The following is an 18,050-nucleotide window of genomic DNA, read 5'->3' on the forward strand; positions in this document are numbered from 1 at the left end:
TCAGACTTTGCAGTGTGACTCCTCACATGCCAGCGATAAAACATGTCTCTCGCCAAATTTCGTCCAGCAAGTGCATCCGTCAGGAAAAGGACGTTAAAGAGTGGCAATCTGGCAGCACTGAAACCACATGTAGGGTAACAACCTCTGTCAGCATTTATAATTTTTGCTGTACAGTTGGTGCAGTGGGTAGAGTTTTTGGTTACTGTGCAGGAGGTTGATGGTTCGATCCTAGGTTGAGGCATGTTTTTTATTTGGTAAATACAGTTCAGGTGCTACGTTGTCTGGCATCTTAATCACCAACAGCGATTGCAGTGCGTCCTCTAAAAATGTTTGCACTTACATGGCGAACTTGATATCCAAAGTTGTGGCTGACATGCAGGTTAACCTCACAGCAATGGTGGGTATTGTGCATATTGAAGGCATCCTCATGAGTAAGTGCTGCATCGCCCGGACGAATAACAGTGCTCATGAAGTCTTTGTTGGTTTCCTGTTGTTGTTGGAACTATTCACAGAATTGCTTCCTGTGATGGCGATCTGCAGGATGTAGGTGTTGCACGAAAGCCTAATGATAGGGGTGCACCCCATGCTCATGCAGCACGTTAATGACCATTTGTTGCACGACACACAACTGCCTTGCTATGCTATGTGTACTTCGCTGAGGTTCTTGGTGTATGACCTCCAGAATAACTTACTTAGTAGCTGGAGTACGGTAAGTCCGTTGGATGACCTCTGTCATGCAATGGTGGAAGGAGAGAACCTGATTCCCCAAGGTGCAGTTCTAGACGTTGGAACAGAATGAAATCTGCAAATAAAAAAAACAAAGTAAAAAAAATGCGCCCCACCCCAAGATCGAACCATCGACGTCCTGCATGCTAACCCAAAACTCTATCCACAATACCAACTGTACAGCAATAATAACTTCTTCTGGCAGAGGTAGTTACCATATATGTGGTTACAGTGTTGCCAGATTGCCAGTCTTTAACGTCATTTTTCTGCCGGATGTACTTGCCGGACGAAATTTTGGGAGAGTGGTTTTCTTACTGTTGGTATATGATGAGTCACGTTGTGAAGCCCGAGTGCCCGAATTTCGGTTCACCCTGTATGTGTGTGTGTGTGTGTGTGTGTGTGTGTGTGTATGTGTGTGTGTGTGTGTGTGTGTGTCTTTATTTTAAATTAATTAGAATCACAAAGCCTGTAAGAACATGTTCATATTTCTACTTTTCGTGCCCCTTCGTCCTCTCCTATCCCCCCCCCCCCCCCTCTCCCCAGAAAGGAAAATAATTCTGTATCATCCCATGCTTCTGTATACTGGATTACATAAAATTTAAATGTATGTCGAGCGATCTTTTTTCATAACAATTCACTGCTAACATACTTGTAGAACAACGATATTCTCTGGTGCAGTGAAGCAGAATAATAATAATAGTAATGATAAGAGGTACAGTGTTCTTCAGCAACAAGACGCTTTCGATCACTAGGACAGTAATAATAGTTGTTAAATTTACTTCTTACGCATTGCTTAATAACACGTTTGAAAAGAATGAAACATCGGTCACGATGGCATCTGATCTCGTACTTTTTCCAGGTTTTCAATTGAAGCCTCGAATGTTATTAAGACGATGTGGGACAAACACTTAATATGATGGCAAATATTTTTACTCATTTAACATTGTGAAATAAATAACGGAATTCTTGGTGCGTTACAGAAACTGATTAAAGTAGCAGACTTCTAATTTGTTTATGTAATAAACTAGAGGCACTAGTTTATTTTGAGTTCATCTACTGGAATGTAAATACACATGATATTTTATCATAAATGTGGTTCTACCTAATCTTTTGTCGTCGTTGTCTGTTTCGATTTATTGGGACGAGCAGGCGATTATGTTGGTAGGTTGGTAAACATCGCAGGCGAAATCTTGTGTTGGCTGCATTGCTTGATTCGAAACTTGTGGCGGATTGTGTTAAATGTGGTGCAGAGAGTTGTTTACATTGTGTTAGCTGATGTGTTAATACAACTATCTGCACCTCGATTTGTAGCTTTCCTCAGAGAATTCTTTGTAAACATCTCTACAATGAAGACAGGATCAACAAGTGCTTCGTCTACAAAAAATGCTGACCAACAGGTACTAGCCGTTATCAATACTCACATGGTGCAATCAACTCTTTAGCCAGTTACTCTACTTGCATGGTTTTCTTACTTAGGAAAATCTGAAAAATGCGAGGAAATCATTACACGTACTTCAGCCTGCAGCCAGGGATAAGGAAAATCTTGTTGGCCCTGGAAGAGAGATGCCTTCTTCGGGAAAAGACAACTCGAAAATAAAGTAAATATTATACACTTTTTATGTTCAGTGTATTATTGCCATGTGCATAGAGTTGTTACGTTACTCAATGAATTATGTAACAGAATAACTGTCAGACGTATCCAAAATTCACAATGTAACTAGCAATTTTTAACATATCTTTCAAGTTAGATTTGAACGCCTGGATGATATGTTTGAATTATAACCCCCTTCCCCCATTATGAAATCGATAATGACAAGAACGTCTTCACAACTATTTACTTTGTTTTTTTATTAATAAATCAATCTTAACTGACAGGATTTTGTGAAATGTAGTTAAATACTGTCTGCAGATGACTAGTAATTGCGAAGCTGGATGGCTATTTGAGAGACAGAATTTCCCCTTTGTTCCTTAGTGCTTAGCTTCCAAACGATATTAACGAACTTTCATGTTACATTATAGTAACTATATGAGAGATCTTGTAGAGGTGGCATGTATCTTTTCTGTGTTCATTGTTTATTCTTTTAGTGCTGTCGTATCTTAGTTTGTCATAAGTTGCTATAAATTCGTGTTACATACTGTGATAATCATGGAAAAGAGTTTAAGTGGACATCAGTACTGCCCTGGAAATTTACTGTGCTGTTCTGTCAGACATTAAGGATACATTGACTAACTCAACCATTGTCATCAGGAGTTTGTTCATAACGATTTGCAGTACTGCTCTCACTACCTGCTAATTCAGTAATGGAAAAAAAAGTGTTGTGCTGTAATGTCATGGTCTGTGAGTCCATAAAGGTAATGGAAAGTGCTATAGGCTGCTTCTGTTAGTGAGAAAACTTAAATGTGGTCTATGACAGCTTATAAATTAGATTACTACTTGTACTGTTAAGAATAAGGGCAGATTTACATAAGGGTATGTGGCCCATTTAGAACCACAAGAAAACATCCCTCAGGAAGTAAGTCTTGTAATGAGGCATGATTTCAGAATTTTGTAATTCAGGGAACCTCATTGATCTGTCTTCTTAACTCATAATAGTAGCCATATCCTGAATTTGGAGTAGTGTAGAGAAATAACTCTTAGAAACTGAATGAGGAAATTGTCAACTAGAAACAGTAGCTACTGCATAGGAAGACAATGAGTGGATGCAGCAATTTATGGTGTCCTGTTTCTGTAGGTACACTGTGTGGAATGAATGCTTCAGTGCTATATCATTTAAAGGTTTTAGTAGAATGCTAATTCTACTAAATCCTTTAAATTGCTGCATCCACTCATTATCTTCCTACGCAGTAGCTATTGTTTCTAGTTGACACTTTCCTCATTCAGTTTCTAAGAGTTATTTCTCTACACTACTCCAAATTCAGGATATGGCTACTATTATGAGTTACAACAAATCACACTTTAGCTTTTCCTTCACCTAAATAAGTGATTGCCAGTTGAACATGAGAGAGGGCAGTGTGTGTTGAAGACGTCGAGTTTCATAGAGCTTTCTATAAGGAACACATAATTGGTTTTTCATATTATGTTTAAATAAAACATCGGAAGAAACTTAATATGTTGAGAGGTCGCATTAAGTAGTATAGTTTAATTTTTTAAGAGTTAAATATTGTGCAACACAAAAACATAACATTAAAGCTTGTACGACCATTAACAGATTCGTATTTGGTCTAGGTTCCCTGTTATGGCCATGCTACTGGCCATAAGTACACGCATGTGTGTCCTGTTTTGGCCTCGTTCAAAAATATATACAAAACATTTATAATACAGATTTGGTATGCTGATATTGAGGGACTGAAGGCTGCTATTGCGAGTAAGAGTTTGAGATCTAGTACAGTCATGCCAAAATATTATATATTCTTCTATAATAAAGGAAATACATTTAAGTTAAATGGAATGTGAGTGTGGTACTGTCTAGTTCAGAATTATCAAAACTCTTTAGTATTTCTTTCAGTATTTTGTAATTATTGTGTATGTTTTGAGTAAATGATTTAGTGTTTTGCACAGTAATGAGTTGTTACCCACTGAAAGCTAATTACCTCATAATACTTAAAGCTGTAACTTTGCAAGATTGTTCCCATAAAAGCAATGTGTGATTCAGAAGACATAAAATCTTCATTTATAGTACTGCTGCTTCTACTCAGTAACAATATATGGGTATCGAAAGTAGCATGTATCTGCTTAATTTCTTAATCTTTGTGGTTGATTTAAAAGAATACGTGAAGTTTTATATTAGGTTTAGACTTCCTTACAGGGTGATCACGTAATGATACCAACTTTCGGGAATTAGGGAGAAGGGTAAATTTTTCAATTTGAGATAAGAGACCCTGGTCCAGAAATGACAGAATCAAAAGGTATAAGCGAAAATCTACTCAAGTCCTGCCTAAGCCCCACACAGTGTTCAAGCTAAGGGCCCCAACTTCTGAATCCTGATCATGACATACAGAATTCCTACTCATTACTTCCCAGTGCGCTCGGATAATTTCCACTGTTGGACTGTCAACAGTGCACATAGTGTCCTAAGAGCAGTAATAATGAATCCCATTTACCTGCACAAGTTTTACAAGTTTCTACATTTACAGTAATTGTTGAAATTGGCATCCTGAGGAACAGTGGAGGCATCACATCGTCAAAGTTCTGTAGTACACATTGTAATATCCCCAGTGTTGTGACATCATAGACTTCCCCAGCGTAATAAATCTTGAAAGTCTCCTTGGGTTTGCTGCTGGATTTATTGTTGCTGCCAATGTTCTACTAAGGGAGGTGCCACCTGCCCGGTCTTGGAGGGCAGCAACTGTGGCACTGTGTATGGTACGGTGGCCTATATAGGACGTCAATTGCCAGCTTGGCATCAGTTCTAAGTGGGACTCATCAACAGAAGCAGCATTCTCCTGAAGATGGCAACCAATTGGTTCGCTGAAATATTGAATTGAGTTGATTTTAGGATTCAGCAGCAAACCCGAAGAGACTTTAAAGACCCCCAGTGTCATTTGAACAGAGTTGCAGGCAGTGAGAATTCTTGCCAGCAGTTTCGACAGGTGTCTTGTGCACAAGATTTTTCGGGATTACAGAAGAGTCAGATTCCACCCGTCTGCCTTGACTCATGACGTCGTCAGTATGACGGAAATGGCTATTCTAAGCGTCTCCAATATGGCGCCTATGATTTCACTACATACACATGGCAACAAATATGAAAATACATATAAGTAAGACAATAACATCTCCCTCCAAAAATACAATAAAACTAATGGGTTAACACAGAGAAATTGGGAGTTTTAGGGTGGGGACAAGCTAAATACAGCAGTGAAAAAAACCACCACAATCCCAAAACACAAAATGACAAACAAAAAAGAAAAGAAAAAAAACTACAGGAATTTGAGACTTACCTTGACCGAAGCTGACTATATCAATACACCACCAGCAAAAATTACGGATATAGGAATCAGACATTTCTCTGGCCACAGCTGACGATACCAGAACACCAATACCTACCTATAAAACTACGAAAATTGGAATCAGTCATTTCCCTTGAACTCTATAGGTCAACCATAATTACTGATACGGAAAACCAATATCTACAACAACGAAAAACAAAACCAAAATCACAACACCTCAAAAATTAAAAAGTCAAACATCCCTATGTAAATTAAAACACATTCAGTACACAATAAATACATAAAACATTACAACTTGAGAAAAAATAGACCCAAAAAAACAATTACTACCAACAAATTTCAGTGGTGAAAAGTAGGTCGACCATCCCACCACACACACACACACACACACACACACACACACACACACACACACACACACACACACACACAAAGACGACATCTGTGAACACAACCAATTCATAAACTCTGTACCATAATGACATCACACACCACAAGACACTTATGTCATGGGTCAAAGCAGACGAATGGAATTGGACGCTTCTGTTGATACGATTTTTCAGGTGGCCGCACAGGAAGAAATCAAATGGGTTGAGATCAGGTGAATGTGCTTGCCAAAAACCAAGACCACCACTGCCTACCCATTTTTCAGGGAATGTCTGATCTGTGTGTTCAGAGCTCTTAGTCCAGAGTGAGACCTGGCTCCATCATTTTGGAAGGGATCATCATTACCACCTTCTCTACAAACTTATGAGCAATAGTACTTGCACAGGCATTCCAGTCAGTGGTATCAAAATGATTTTTGCTTATAACTTTACACTCGGTTGCTTCTGAACCAGGGTCCTTTACCTCAGTTTGATACATTAACTCTTCTCCATCATCCTTGAAAGTTTTTAACATCACGGAATCACCCTTTAGATGTTACATTTATGTAATTTGTTAAGGAAGCACCTATGTTCATACAATGCCTAATAACAGTAAATAATTTCAAGTTATGTGGAGCATTTGTATGGATAATCGTAATGATGTCATTTTGCATTTGCTTTATACGTTCATATCTAAATGGGGCCACATGCTGATTGTCATCTTATTTGAAGGAAATACTGTTGTGAGTTAATAATTCACACACATCCCTTTTACACATTACAGGATTACCAACTCTTCTATGGAATATGATTTGTCAAGGAGAAACATTTTTTTAGTTTGTTTTTAAATTTAACTTTGCTGACTGTCATGTAATACCATCGGGAGAAAGTCTCTGCAGGTATTCACACTCGTGAAAGCTAGTGGATATGCCCTATCTACTATTTTGGCCATATTGTACACAGAAATAGACTGGCCTGGATATACTGTATTAATAATCTTTCATCAGGGGCACTGTTGTAGTATCTTTTCAATGAACTGTAGTAGCCTGGTCCATAAGCTGCAATTTGTTCTGGTACGTGTGCTGTACACGCCCATCCCTTAATGCAAAGGGTGCAGGAACACTGTCTCTTGCTCACTCTTGATGGAGCCGCTTCGATGTTTCTGTGGGTCCCTGATCACATCAGTCTGACGGAAATGAGGCTGCTGGTGCTGCTGCCAAGGCTGCAGTCGCCCTACCTCGGCCCACTAGTTCTTCCATTCCCTCCTACGATCTCTGTGTTGCTGTCAGCAGGTGGTATCACCTTGGCAACACCACTAGTCTTCCCTTCATGGGAACAAACTCTGGGGAATTAAACCGCTCCCAGTGGCTTGGCTACCTTCTTCTTGGCGCTCTCGCCATGCAGAGATGATTTTTTGTCCTCGACCTTTGACGGTTCACAATTTCCTGATGGAATTCGCATTTTTAACCACTTATGTTCTAATTTATGTTTACCGTCTGGGTTATTGGCTGTTTTAGCGAACAATACCTGGGCTGTCGACTGCATATTATTTTTGATGCGTCATAGCAATATGGCGAAGGACATTTAGTATTTAGTTTAGGATATCTGTTGTTTTGTGGCATATTTTATGGATCTTTCTCAAAGTCCCTGTTCTTAGTTGTCTTTCCTTCCATCGATTGTAGTCGCTTTCAACTCCTTTTTTTATAAGTGTTCTACAGTTCTGTTATGGGTGCATATGACCTTAGTTGCTTTCACGCCCTAAAGCAAACAGAACAAACCATTTGTGGCGGGTAGGTGGAGGGAAAGTGAGAAGCACAATGTCATTGCTGTTGGCTAAATTGAGGGGTAACAGAAATGTGGCTTTCATTACTATTTGAAAGCATTAATACAATATTTTCCTTGGAGCATCTAACATACTTAATTAAGTGCTACAGAAAAGTTCAAAGTTTGTTGCTGTCATCCGATCGGATGGATGTGCAGATCCTGCAGAACCCACCTCTCAGAAAATAACCTTTGATACTGATCCTTGAAAAAATGAAAAGAGGTGGGATGGAATTGCCTACTGCATTTATTGCGCAGCTCAAGGTGACTGAAACACCTCATTCAGCATACATACCTCCACCGACTTATTTTTCTCTCTTCTTTGCCACAATCTTCCCTGCCTTTTGTGCAGTGGGGGCACCACTCTCATCAATGTTCCATACCGACTCATCGGCTTGTTGCCTGAGGCTCTCTGAGAGACAAGGATGGCTGTTTGTCCACAAAACCATGAAAAATCAATCAATACCAGCTTGACAGTTTGTTCCACCTGTGTGGTGTATTTTTGTGCTGGCCACAGCAAAATTGTATGCTATCTTAAACATATCTTTCCTAGGGAGGTCATATTTTAATTTGCTTGATTTTATAAAATCGTCCTTAAATATTTTTTCCTCATCTTTGGTAAATATGTCTGACTTGGAAGTTTGGGTGAAGAATACTTGCAGTATTTGGTTTAGGTTTACATTTTGCAACGTATCGTGTTAATGGCACTCTATGTAAAACTTTTTGGCTGATGCTCTAACTGTAGAAAGTCCTCCTTTGCAGGCAGCTTCCATGGTATAGAACTCAATTAAAACAATACATATAAACAGAAGTATTCACATTCAGAATTTATTCGCGATAAATATTTGTTTTCATACATCTACATCTACGTAAATACTTCGCAGACCACCCTAAGGTGTATGTCGGAGGGTATCCTGTACTACTACTTGTCGTTTCCCCTCCTGTTCCCCTCACAAATAAAACGAGGGATGGTTGGGTTACCAAAACAAAGTTACTATTATAGCTTAATTTTGCAAGTGTAAATATGCTCCCTAACAAATATTGCTATTAAGTAAATTGGAATTGGCTAAAGGCTTTTACAAACGTGTTTTTGTAACAAGTTGTATAAAATGGTTCATGTTAAATAGTGTCTGCTCTACAGAGTGTACCTGTGAATGTAATTTTAGCATAGGGGTGGCTTTGTCGTGGCCTGAAAAGGACTTGTTACAGTTAGGGCTTCAGCCAAGAAGTTTGACACAGAATGATGCTGACAAAATATATAAACTGAACTCAAATGATGCAAGTATTCTTCATCCAAACTTCCAAGTGAGATAGATTCCAGTAAAAAACTAAAAAAAAATTACAAATACACACTTGAAACCTTTCTATTGATAGCTGCCGCACAGACCAAGTGATGGTAATAGTTGAGCCATTGAACTGTCCCCAACCTGAGAGTCAGAAGTATCCCTATCTTCACCATTTTCGTTCAAGTGGCTATTTCTAGGTTATGCATGCAGCCATTCAAATGACTATAGAACAAAAATAATGCTCAAAGTGCGTTGATTGCAATCACTAAGTTTATTTGGTTAAACATAAAAGTTGAGAACCACTTACCAAATTTACTGCAGGAGCATAAAAAACAATAAATAAAACAGCACAATACCTCTCTTGCTCCAAGGCAGCTAGTGGTTTTTCCCTTATAAAATATTAATGAACAATAAACAGTGATACCACATATGGAAAAATTGACCTACAGGTAAGAAAGCACGAATGGGTCAAGTTTCCCACATGGTCAAGTATCTCCACTATCTCCTGCGGAACAGTATTTCTAGGGCCCAATTGAGAATATTTTTCCACACTATTGACTTATCAGTAGGTTCCCCTCCCTTCGTCTTGCCCTTTCCTCACGTACACACACTCGTGTCTGTTTTTGTTAGTAATTGTGATGTGCATTGTATACAAATCTTGCAGTTGGGCCAGCCTTGTACCCCTCTCAGCTTGATGCTCCAAGAGGCTGCTACTAATTATGACACATCATATATAGAAATCTTAGTTACAGTGCCTCTGATGCACTTCTCAGCCTTCTGGCCTAAGAGACAGCTTGGACACTAGCTACACAGCACTTGTTGAAGAAAAGTAGCCCATATGTTTTTTTTTTATATATATTAAAGCATATGGAAAGGGTACAACTTTGGAGAAGAGTGCTGTAATCCCACAATTTCATTCTGGTTCTTCAGTCTGGAACCCTGCGATCGCTACGGTCGCAGGTTCGAATCTTGCCTTGAGCATGGCTATATGTGATGTCCTTAGGTTAGTTAGGTTTGAGTAGTTCTAAGTTCTAGGGGACTGATGACCTCAGATGTTAAGTCCCATCGTGCTCAGAGCCATTTGTTACTTGAGATTGGAAAGTGAACTGTTATGTATTGTGTCAAATGTTGGAGTTTTGTAATAAAGCAGTCGTGAATGTATTTCCTCTACATTAGAAAATGTCAGCTAGTTTGTGCATAATTTTCTGCATTTGGGTTGAAAGGTCGACACACCCAAACTTCTCTGTCTAACCTGTAATGTAGTCAAATGAGCCAATCCTTTTGATTCTTATGTTTTTTGTGGAGTCGACGTGTTCGGGGGTGTCTCATGTCTTCGAAGACCCAAAATTGTGACCTCATTTCGTTTTCGACGTTCTGTGGTGTCCAGTGCTGTCCATTGGAAAACTCTTCCTGCTTTTGTGCACGCTAGTGCTTCCTGTTATAATATCTCTTTTTTTCTGGGTCATAAAATATGGGTGACATGAGCACACACTGCAAGGGGAATCCTACCTGCATGTCCACAAAGCTTTAGGTGCCTCAGGGTAGTGTCAAAAGGACTGCCTGGCCTTTCGTGTGAGAGGCATTCTGCAAAATGGCCATGAGGGTGGCAGCCGACAGCCACTAGTGCTGCTGTTTATCATGTTCCTTGACACCAATTAATTATTCTGATCAGGTGGTTCTTTCATTATGAGTTTGCATGCGTTATGTGACCATATCTGGAAAAATGATTGTCACACAGCATTTAGCACTGTGTTGCTGGGAGCAGTGTTTAAGAGTGGCAAGGCCTAAGTTCTGGCTGTAGCTGATGATACAACCAGTAGTTAATGCGAACCATCAATTGTATTTGACTGACATACTGATTGGTGAATAATTAAATATTTGTGGCAATTAGAGTTGAATTTGCAAAGTAAATTCACACATGTGCACAATAGTATGTGTTGCTACAATGTACATATCAGGCTCTACTAAAATATGAGATTAAAAATAGATGCATTAGATAGTGGCTCTCTGCCCAAACTATTGTCTGACTACAGTTTGGCTGTTGCTGACACATGTATTACATTTGGTGGAAGTTTCCTGGAAAATATCAATTGAGAACTTATGGAGCCTATAGAAAAACAATATAAGTAACCTATTGAGTGTTTGTCTCACTGTTTTGATTGTTAAGCAATTACAGTTTGTTTGTTGTTGTTTGCTAGTCTGTTGGCTGTGAACTTCCCATATTTGCACAGTTGACTTAAATGGGCTCTTGATCAAGTTGGATACCTTCCAATGCATTCTGTTGTTATAAACTGTCTGATGAGATGAAAACTTTCCATCCAGTATGAGGTGCATTTTCATGATGTTTTTGCTTCTGTATTCCTGTGTAACTTTGTAAAGCCCATATGCTCAAGAGTGTATAGATTTATCTTCCCCATGAGTGCAGTTCTTTTTATTGTACAGTAACTTTATCATTTGTATAACAACCCTTTGTGAGTTGCTCTTATGTTAACTTGACCCATATCATATTCCATTTATTCTGTTTCATGTACTTGTTATGAATTTTTTACCCCAAAACTTTCATGTAGGAATGTCAGTGAAAAGGACCAGAATTTAAAGAAGAAGAAACTCTGCAACAAGAGTGTACAGACAGACCCAGAAAAAGAACTTATCTCTGCAGAAGACCTAACATCCACAGGTGAGTTGCATTCACCAGTTCTCGTATTTGCATTCAATTTGTGTATTGAACTGTTATCATGTTGTTGTAGTATGTTTAGCCATAGTGAAAATTTTACATCCTCACAAACAGGGCAGTATTTGTTGGATCCAAATTATCCACTTACATTACGTGTCACATGCAGTATAAGTATTGAACCAAGTGAACTGGTACTGTTGCCAAAAATCCATTATACTGTGCTATTTTTACAGTAGTGTATGAGGCTCAGTATTTCTCACATTAGATTGAAATAAGTAAATACATGGAATCATGCTGCAAGACAACTGTAATGCATATATGGGCACACATAGCAAGGGGGAGGGGGCAACAGGTGTTAACTCCTCTGCCTCCTCCTACCAGTTCACTGAACAGTTTAAAAGTGATAAAAGGCAAGTAAACACCATAATAAGTGTGGTATCTTATATGGCGCACTTTATTAAACACTTAAGACATGATCTATTCCGTTCAGTGGATCTTCAAAGCCCTTTGCTACCGCGACAGAATGAGCTACATCATTGGCAAATCTATCCCCAGGGGGCTCACCACTCTTTGGTGGCCCCCCTGTGGGTTCGGGGGTAAGAATAGGCCCACGGTATTCCTGCCTGTCGTAAGAGGCGACTAAAAGGAGTCTCAAACGTTTTGGCCTTGTGAGATGGTCCCCTAACGGGTTTGACCTCCATCCTTCTAAATTTTCCGAAGAGCGAGCCGATTGGGGAAGGGCGCCTTACAAGGAGCGATGTGTCCATCAAGCATTACCATCTCTAGCCAGGTTTGTCGTCATCGCTTAGCAGTCCCGCTCACCTACCATCTCTTGGGCGTGGATTTGTTCTTGGGTGCGGTTTCTTGCAGTCTGCTATGCTGTGCCGCTTTATGCGCCAATGACGATATTGGACTACATCACCTGAAATCCAGCACGGTAGCCAGTCCGTTGTGGTGGGGCCGCCATGTACCCTGTTGGTTGTAGCCCCCTGACTACACAGGGATCGCTCTGCTGATGCCAGCGCCGTTAACTCCCCACGTATGCCAAGGAGTAGATGCCTATCTCCTTGGGGCATTGGGACTCCCGGCAATGGCCATCCTGCCAGGTGGTCGTTGCTGAGGCTGGGTGGCGCCCGTGGGGAGGGCCCTTGGTCGGAGTAGGTGGCATCAGGGCGGATGACCCGCAATGAAGCGTGGTACATCAACTCTTGCTGGTGGCCAGCCGCCAGCAGTCTCTAAGCGTTCCAGGGCTCAATACAACGCAACTACATATGACCCCAAATCGGTCCCCTCCCTAGCTACACCATGGGAGGAACGAAAGGCTAAGGATGCCAGCGAACCATACTCGCCCCGCTACCTGGTGTGTACGAGAGCTGATGGTGAATCCTTTACATCCATGAAGCCTCAGTTCTTCGTCGAGCACTTAGAGGACAAGTTCGGGGAGGTGGAGGGCTTGTCCAAAATGCGCTCGGGCTCGGTTTTGATCAAATCGGCGTCCTCCGCCCAGTCCCGCCGGTTACTCGATTGTAACAAGCTGGGGGATGTTCCGGTTACAATCACGCCCCATAAGAGTCTTCATATGGTCCAGGGCATAATATTCCATCGGGACCTTCTATTGCAGTCCGATGACGAGCTTCGCGCCAATTTAGAGCGGCGAGGTGTTCACTTCGTCCGGCGCGTACATCGTGGTCCAAGGGATAAGCAGGTTGCCACCGGTGCCTTCATCTTGGCCTTCGAGGGTGATACTTTACCTGAGAAGGTCAAGGTGATGGTCTATCGTTGTGACGTCAAGCCATATATCCCTCCCCCGATGCGGTGCTTTAATTGCTGGAAGTTCGGGCATATGTCTTCCCACTGTACTTCCGGCCTCACATGTCGAGATTGTGGACGCCCATCACATCCCGATACTCCATGTGCTCCGCCTCCCATCTGTGTAAACTGCGGAGAGCACCACTCACCTTGCTCGCCGGACTGCAGGATCTACCAGAAAGAGCGCAAAATCATGGAGTATAAGACCCTGGACCGCCTGACATACACCGAGGCCAGGCAGAAGTTCGAACGCCTCCATCCTGTTCGAATGCCTGCCTCTTACGCCGCGGCTACTACTGTTATGGCCCCATTAGCTCTCCCTCAGACTGCCACCTCTCAGAGCCGGAATGCTACACCTGCCCCCTTGATGGTGGGGGGCACTTCACTCCCTGCTGCTCCTGCACTACCTGCCTCAGGAGCAGCAACCCCCCCACCATCGGGGACATCAGTCCCCACTTCTAAGCTGGGGAAGCCTCAAACTTCCCCTGCTCGAATAGCACGGAAAGGGTCCCTTGGGTCCCTTCCTTCCCAGGTTTCCGCCTCTGGGAAGGGTGACGTCAGCCAATGGAAGAAAAGCAGACCAGCGGCTGATCGCAGGGCTTCCCGCTCCTCCTCCGTCCCGGAGACTGACTCGCTGGAGCCCTCCCAGCCAATGAAACCCAAGGACCAGAGAGACAAGACGAAGAAGAAGACCTCTAAGGCCAAGGAACACGCGGTGGCATCCACCCCACTGCTCCCTACAGGCTCTGCGTCCGGGGATAAGGTGGAGATCCGGGCGTCCGCTGAGGACCTGGATCTCGCCGGACCCTCAGACGCCATGGAAGCAGATTGTACTGGTCCTCCATCGGTGGCAGCAGGTGACCCAGTGGCGTGATCTGCCTCCTCGGCCCCTTCACGCCTTTTTCGGACATGGACAAAGCAATACTCCAGTGGAACTGCAGCGCTTTTTTCCATCACCTTGCTGAGCTTCGCCAACTCATCAGCAGTCACCCTTTCCTCTGCATTGCCCTACAGGAAACTTGGTTTCCGGCAATGCGGACCCCTGCCCTACGTGGGTATCGGGGTTATTACAAGAACCGGGCAGCTTATGAGAGGGTATCTGGTGGAGTCTGCGTCTACATCCTTAACTCTGTCTACAGCGAATGTGTACCTCTTCACACACCTTTAGAGGCTGTCGCTGTAAGGATGTGGACGCCTCAGCCTATTACTGTCTGCAGTTTGTATCTTCAGCCAGATGGTGATGTCTCGCGTCATGTGTTGGCTGCATTGATAGCACAACTGCCTCCTCCTTTTGTGTTACTGGGCGACTTTAACGCCCATAACCCCCTGTGGGGTAGCGCCGCGATTACTGGCCGGGGTAGAGATGTCGAGACTCTTCTCTCGCAGATTGACCTCTGCCTCTTAAACACGGGAGAGCCGACACATTTCAGCGTCGTCCATGGCACATTTTCGGCCATCGACCTTTCTATCTGCAGCCCCGGACTTTCACCATCCATCCACTGGAGTGTCCATGACGACTTATGTGGTAGTGACCATTTCCCCATCTTTCTGTCACTACCACAGCGTCACTCTTCTGAACGCCCATCCAGATGGGCTCTGAATAAGGCTGATTGGGGCTTGTTCTCCTCTCTCGCCGCTATCGCACCTCCTTCCCCTGACACCATTGATGCGGTGGTTCAGTCGGTCACCACCGGCATCGTTTCTGCGGCGGCATCTGCGATTCCCTGTTCATCCGGGTCCCCTCGGAGGAGGACTGTGCCTTGGTGGGCGCCCGAGATCGCAGAGGCGATTAGAGATCGCCGGCGGGCTCTTCAACGCCATAAGCGGCACCCGTCCTTGGAGAACCTCATCGTTTTTAAACAGCTCCGTGCCTGTGCCCGACGCCTTATTCGCCAACGGAAGCAGGAGTGCTGGGAACGGTATGTTTCCACCATTGGCGTCCGTACCTCTGCATCGCAGGTTTGGGCTAAGATAAGGCGACTCCATGGCTATCGGCCGCCTGTCTCTGTCCCTGGGCTTTCGCTGAATGGAGTGGTGTGTACTGACTCCGACACGATTGCGGACCGGTTAGCAGCGCATTTTGCTCAGTGTTCCGCATCTACAAATTACCCACTCGCCTTCCGCTCCCGGAAAGAGCGGTTGGAAAGTTGGAGGCTTTCCTTTCACACGCGCCACGCGGAGTCGTACAATGCTCCTTTCAGCGACTGGAAATTCCAGAGTGCCCTATCTGCTTGCCCTGATACGGCTCCTGGGCCAGACCGCATCCACAGCCAGATGCTGAAACACCTCTCTGTGAATTGCAAGCGACGCCTCCTAGATGTTTTCAACCGCATCTGGGTTGAGGGTGTGTTCCCGTCTCAATGGCGAGAAAGCATCGTCCTCCCCGTGTTGAAACCTGGCAAGAACCCGCTGGAGGTGGACAGCTACCGCCCCATAAGCCTCACCAACGTTCTTTGCAAGTTGCTAGAACGTATGGTGAGCCGGAGGTTGAGTTGGCTCCTCGAGTCTCGAGGCCTTCTGGCTCCGTCTCAGGGTGGGTTCCGCAAAGGCCGCTCTGCCGTCGATAATCTGGTCTCCCTAGAGTCTGCCGTCCGTACAGCCTTTGCACGCCGCCAACATCTGGTTGCCGTCTTCTTCGACATGCGGAAGGCGTACGATACGACTTGGCGATATCACATCCTGGCCACACTTCATGGGTGGGGTCTTAGGGGCCCGCTCCTGATTTTTATTCAGAATTTTCTGTCGTCTCGTTCCTTCCGCGTGCAAGTTGCTGCGTCCCATAGTTCCTCCCGGGTCCAGGAGAACGGGGTCCCACAGGGGTCTGTCCTCAGTGTCTCCCTGTTTTTAATTGCGATCAATGGGCTCGCTGAGGCGGTGGGATCGTCCGTCGCAGCTTCGTTGTATGCAGACGATTTCTGCCTCTACTACAGCTCCGCTGGCATTGCAGTTGCTGAGCGCCAGCTGCAGGGCGCTATCCGCAAGGCGCAGTCGTGGGCTGTAGCGCACGGCTTCCAGTTTTCGGCCGCTAAGACCTGCGTTGTGCATTTCTGCCGGCGTCGCACGGTTCACCCTGAGCCACGCCTTTACCTTGACGGTGAACCTCTTGCTGTGGTAGAGACGCATCGGTTCTTGGGACTGGTATTTGATGCCCGGCTGACTTGGCTGCCTCATATTAGGCAGCTTAAACAAACATGCTGGCGGCATTTAAACGCTCTCCGTTGCCTTAGCCACACCGGATGGGGTGCCGATCGGTCCACCCTTCTCCGGCTGTATCAAGCGCTGATCCAGTCCCGCCTTGATTATGGGTGTGTGGCTTATGGTTCGGCGTCGCCATCAGCGTTGCAATTGCTGGATCCCATCCATCACTGCGGGATCTGACTCGCCACAGGAGCATTTCGGACAAGCCCTGTTGACAGCTTACTTGTGGAGGCTGGTGTTCCTCCATTGCGGATCCGGCGCGACCGACTTCTGGCCGCTTATGCTGCCCACGTTTGTAGCTTGCCAGGGCATCCCAACTACCGTCTCCTGTTCCCGCACTCGATCGTCCATCTTCCAGACAGGCGGCCCCGGTCAGGGTGTACGATCGCGGTTCGCATCCGGGCTCTACTGTGTGGGATTGAGTTTTTTCCTCTCCCACCTGTTTTCCGGGCCAATCTCTGTCTGCCCCCTTGGTGTGTGCGCCGACCATGCATTAGGCTGGATTTGGCACAGGGTCCGAAAGACTCGGTCCCTCCTCCGGCCCTCCGCTGCCGCTTTGTTGCTCTCCTTGCCGAGTTTCCCGGATCTGCCGTGACCTATACCGACGGTTCGATGGTCTCTGGTCGCACTGGTTACGCTCTTACTCTAGAGGATCATTGTGAGCAACGGTCGCTGGCACCCGGGAACAGTGTATACACTGCCGAGTTGGTTGCCATCTATCGCGCCCTAGAGTATATCCGCTCCCGCTCAGGTGAGTCCTTTGTCATCTGTAGTGACTCCCTGAGTGGTTTACGAGCTCTTGACCAGTGCTTTCCTCGTTCCCGTCTGGTGATGGCCATCCACGAGTCGCTCCATGCTCTTGCCCGTTGTGGCCGCTCCGTGGTCTTTGTTTGGACCCCAGGTCATGTCGGCATCCCGGGCAATGAGCGGGTTGACATGCTGGCTAAACAGGCAGTGAGTTCACCGGCTCTGGAACTCGGCCTTATGGAGTGTGATCTCCTGTCGCTTTTGCGCCAGAAAGTGCTTGGTGCCTGGGGTGACGAGTGGCGCACCCTGCCCACGCCCAACAAACTTCGGGCGGTGAAGGAGACGACCCGTGTGTGGCACTCCTCCATGCGGGCCTCTCGGAAGGACTCTGTCGTCCTCTGCCGGCTGCGCGTTGGCCACACGTGGCTGACGCACGGCCATTTGTTGCGCCGGGAGGACCCACCGCTATGTCGCCGC

General features: G+C 44.7%; 1 protein-coding gene across 1 annotated transcript in view; it reads left to right on the top strand.

Annotated features, from left to right (window-relative positions):
- Window positions 1-1,853: 1,853 nt before the first annotated feature.
- The window catches only part of LOC126320326 (geminin), a 62,195-nt gene continuing 45,998 nt past the window's right edge, over window positions 1,854-18,050 (top strand). The window contains exons 1-3 of the mRNA XM_049993799.1: window positions 1,854-2,123; window positions 2,203-2,324; window positions 11,713-11,822. Coding sequence (XP_049849756.1) covers window positions 2,073-2,123; window positions 2,203-2,324; window positions 11,713-11,822 — 283 coding nt within the window. The 5' untranslated portion in view covers window positions 1,854-2,072. The remainder of the gene's footprint in view (window positions 2,124-2,202; window positions 2,325-11,712; window positions 11,823-18,050) is intronic.

The sequence above is a fragment of the Schistocerca gregaria genome, chromosome 1 (genome assembly GCF_023897955.1).
Source record: "Schistocerca gregaria isolate iqSchGreg1 chromosome 1, iqSchGreg1.2, whole genome shotgun sequence".
In the NCBI taxonomy this organism is placed as follows: domain Eukaryota; kingdom Metazoa; phylum Arthropoda; class Insecta; order Orthoptera; family Acrididae; genus Schistocerca; species Schistocerca gregaria.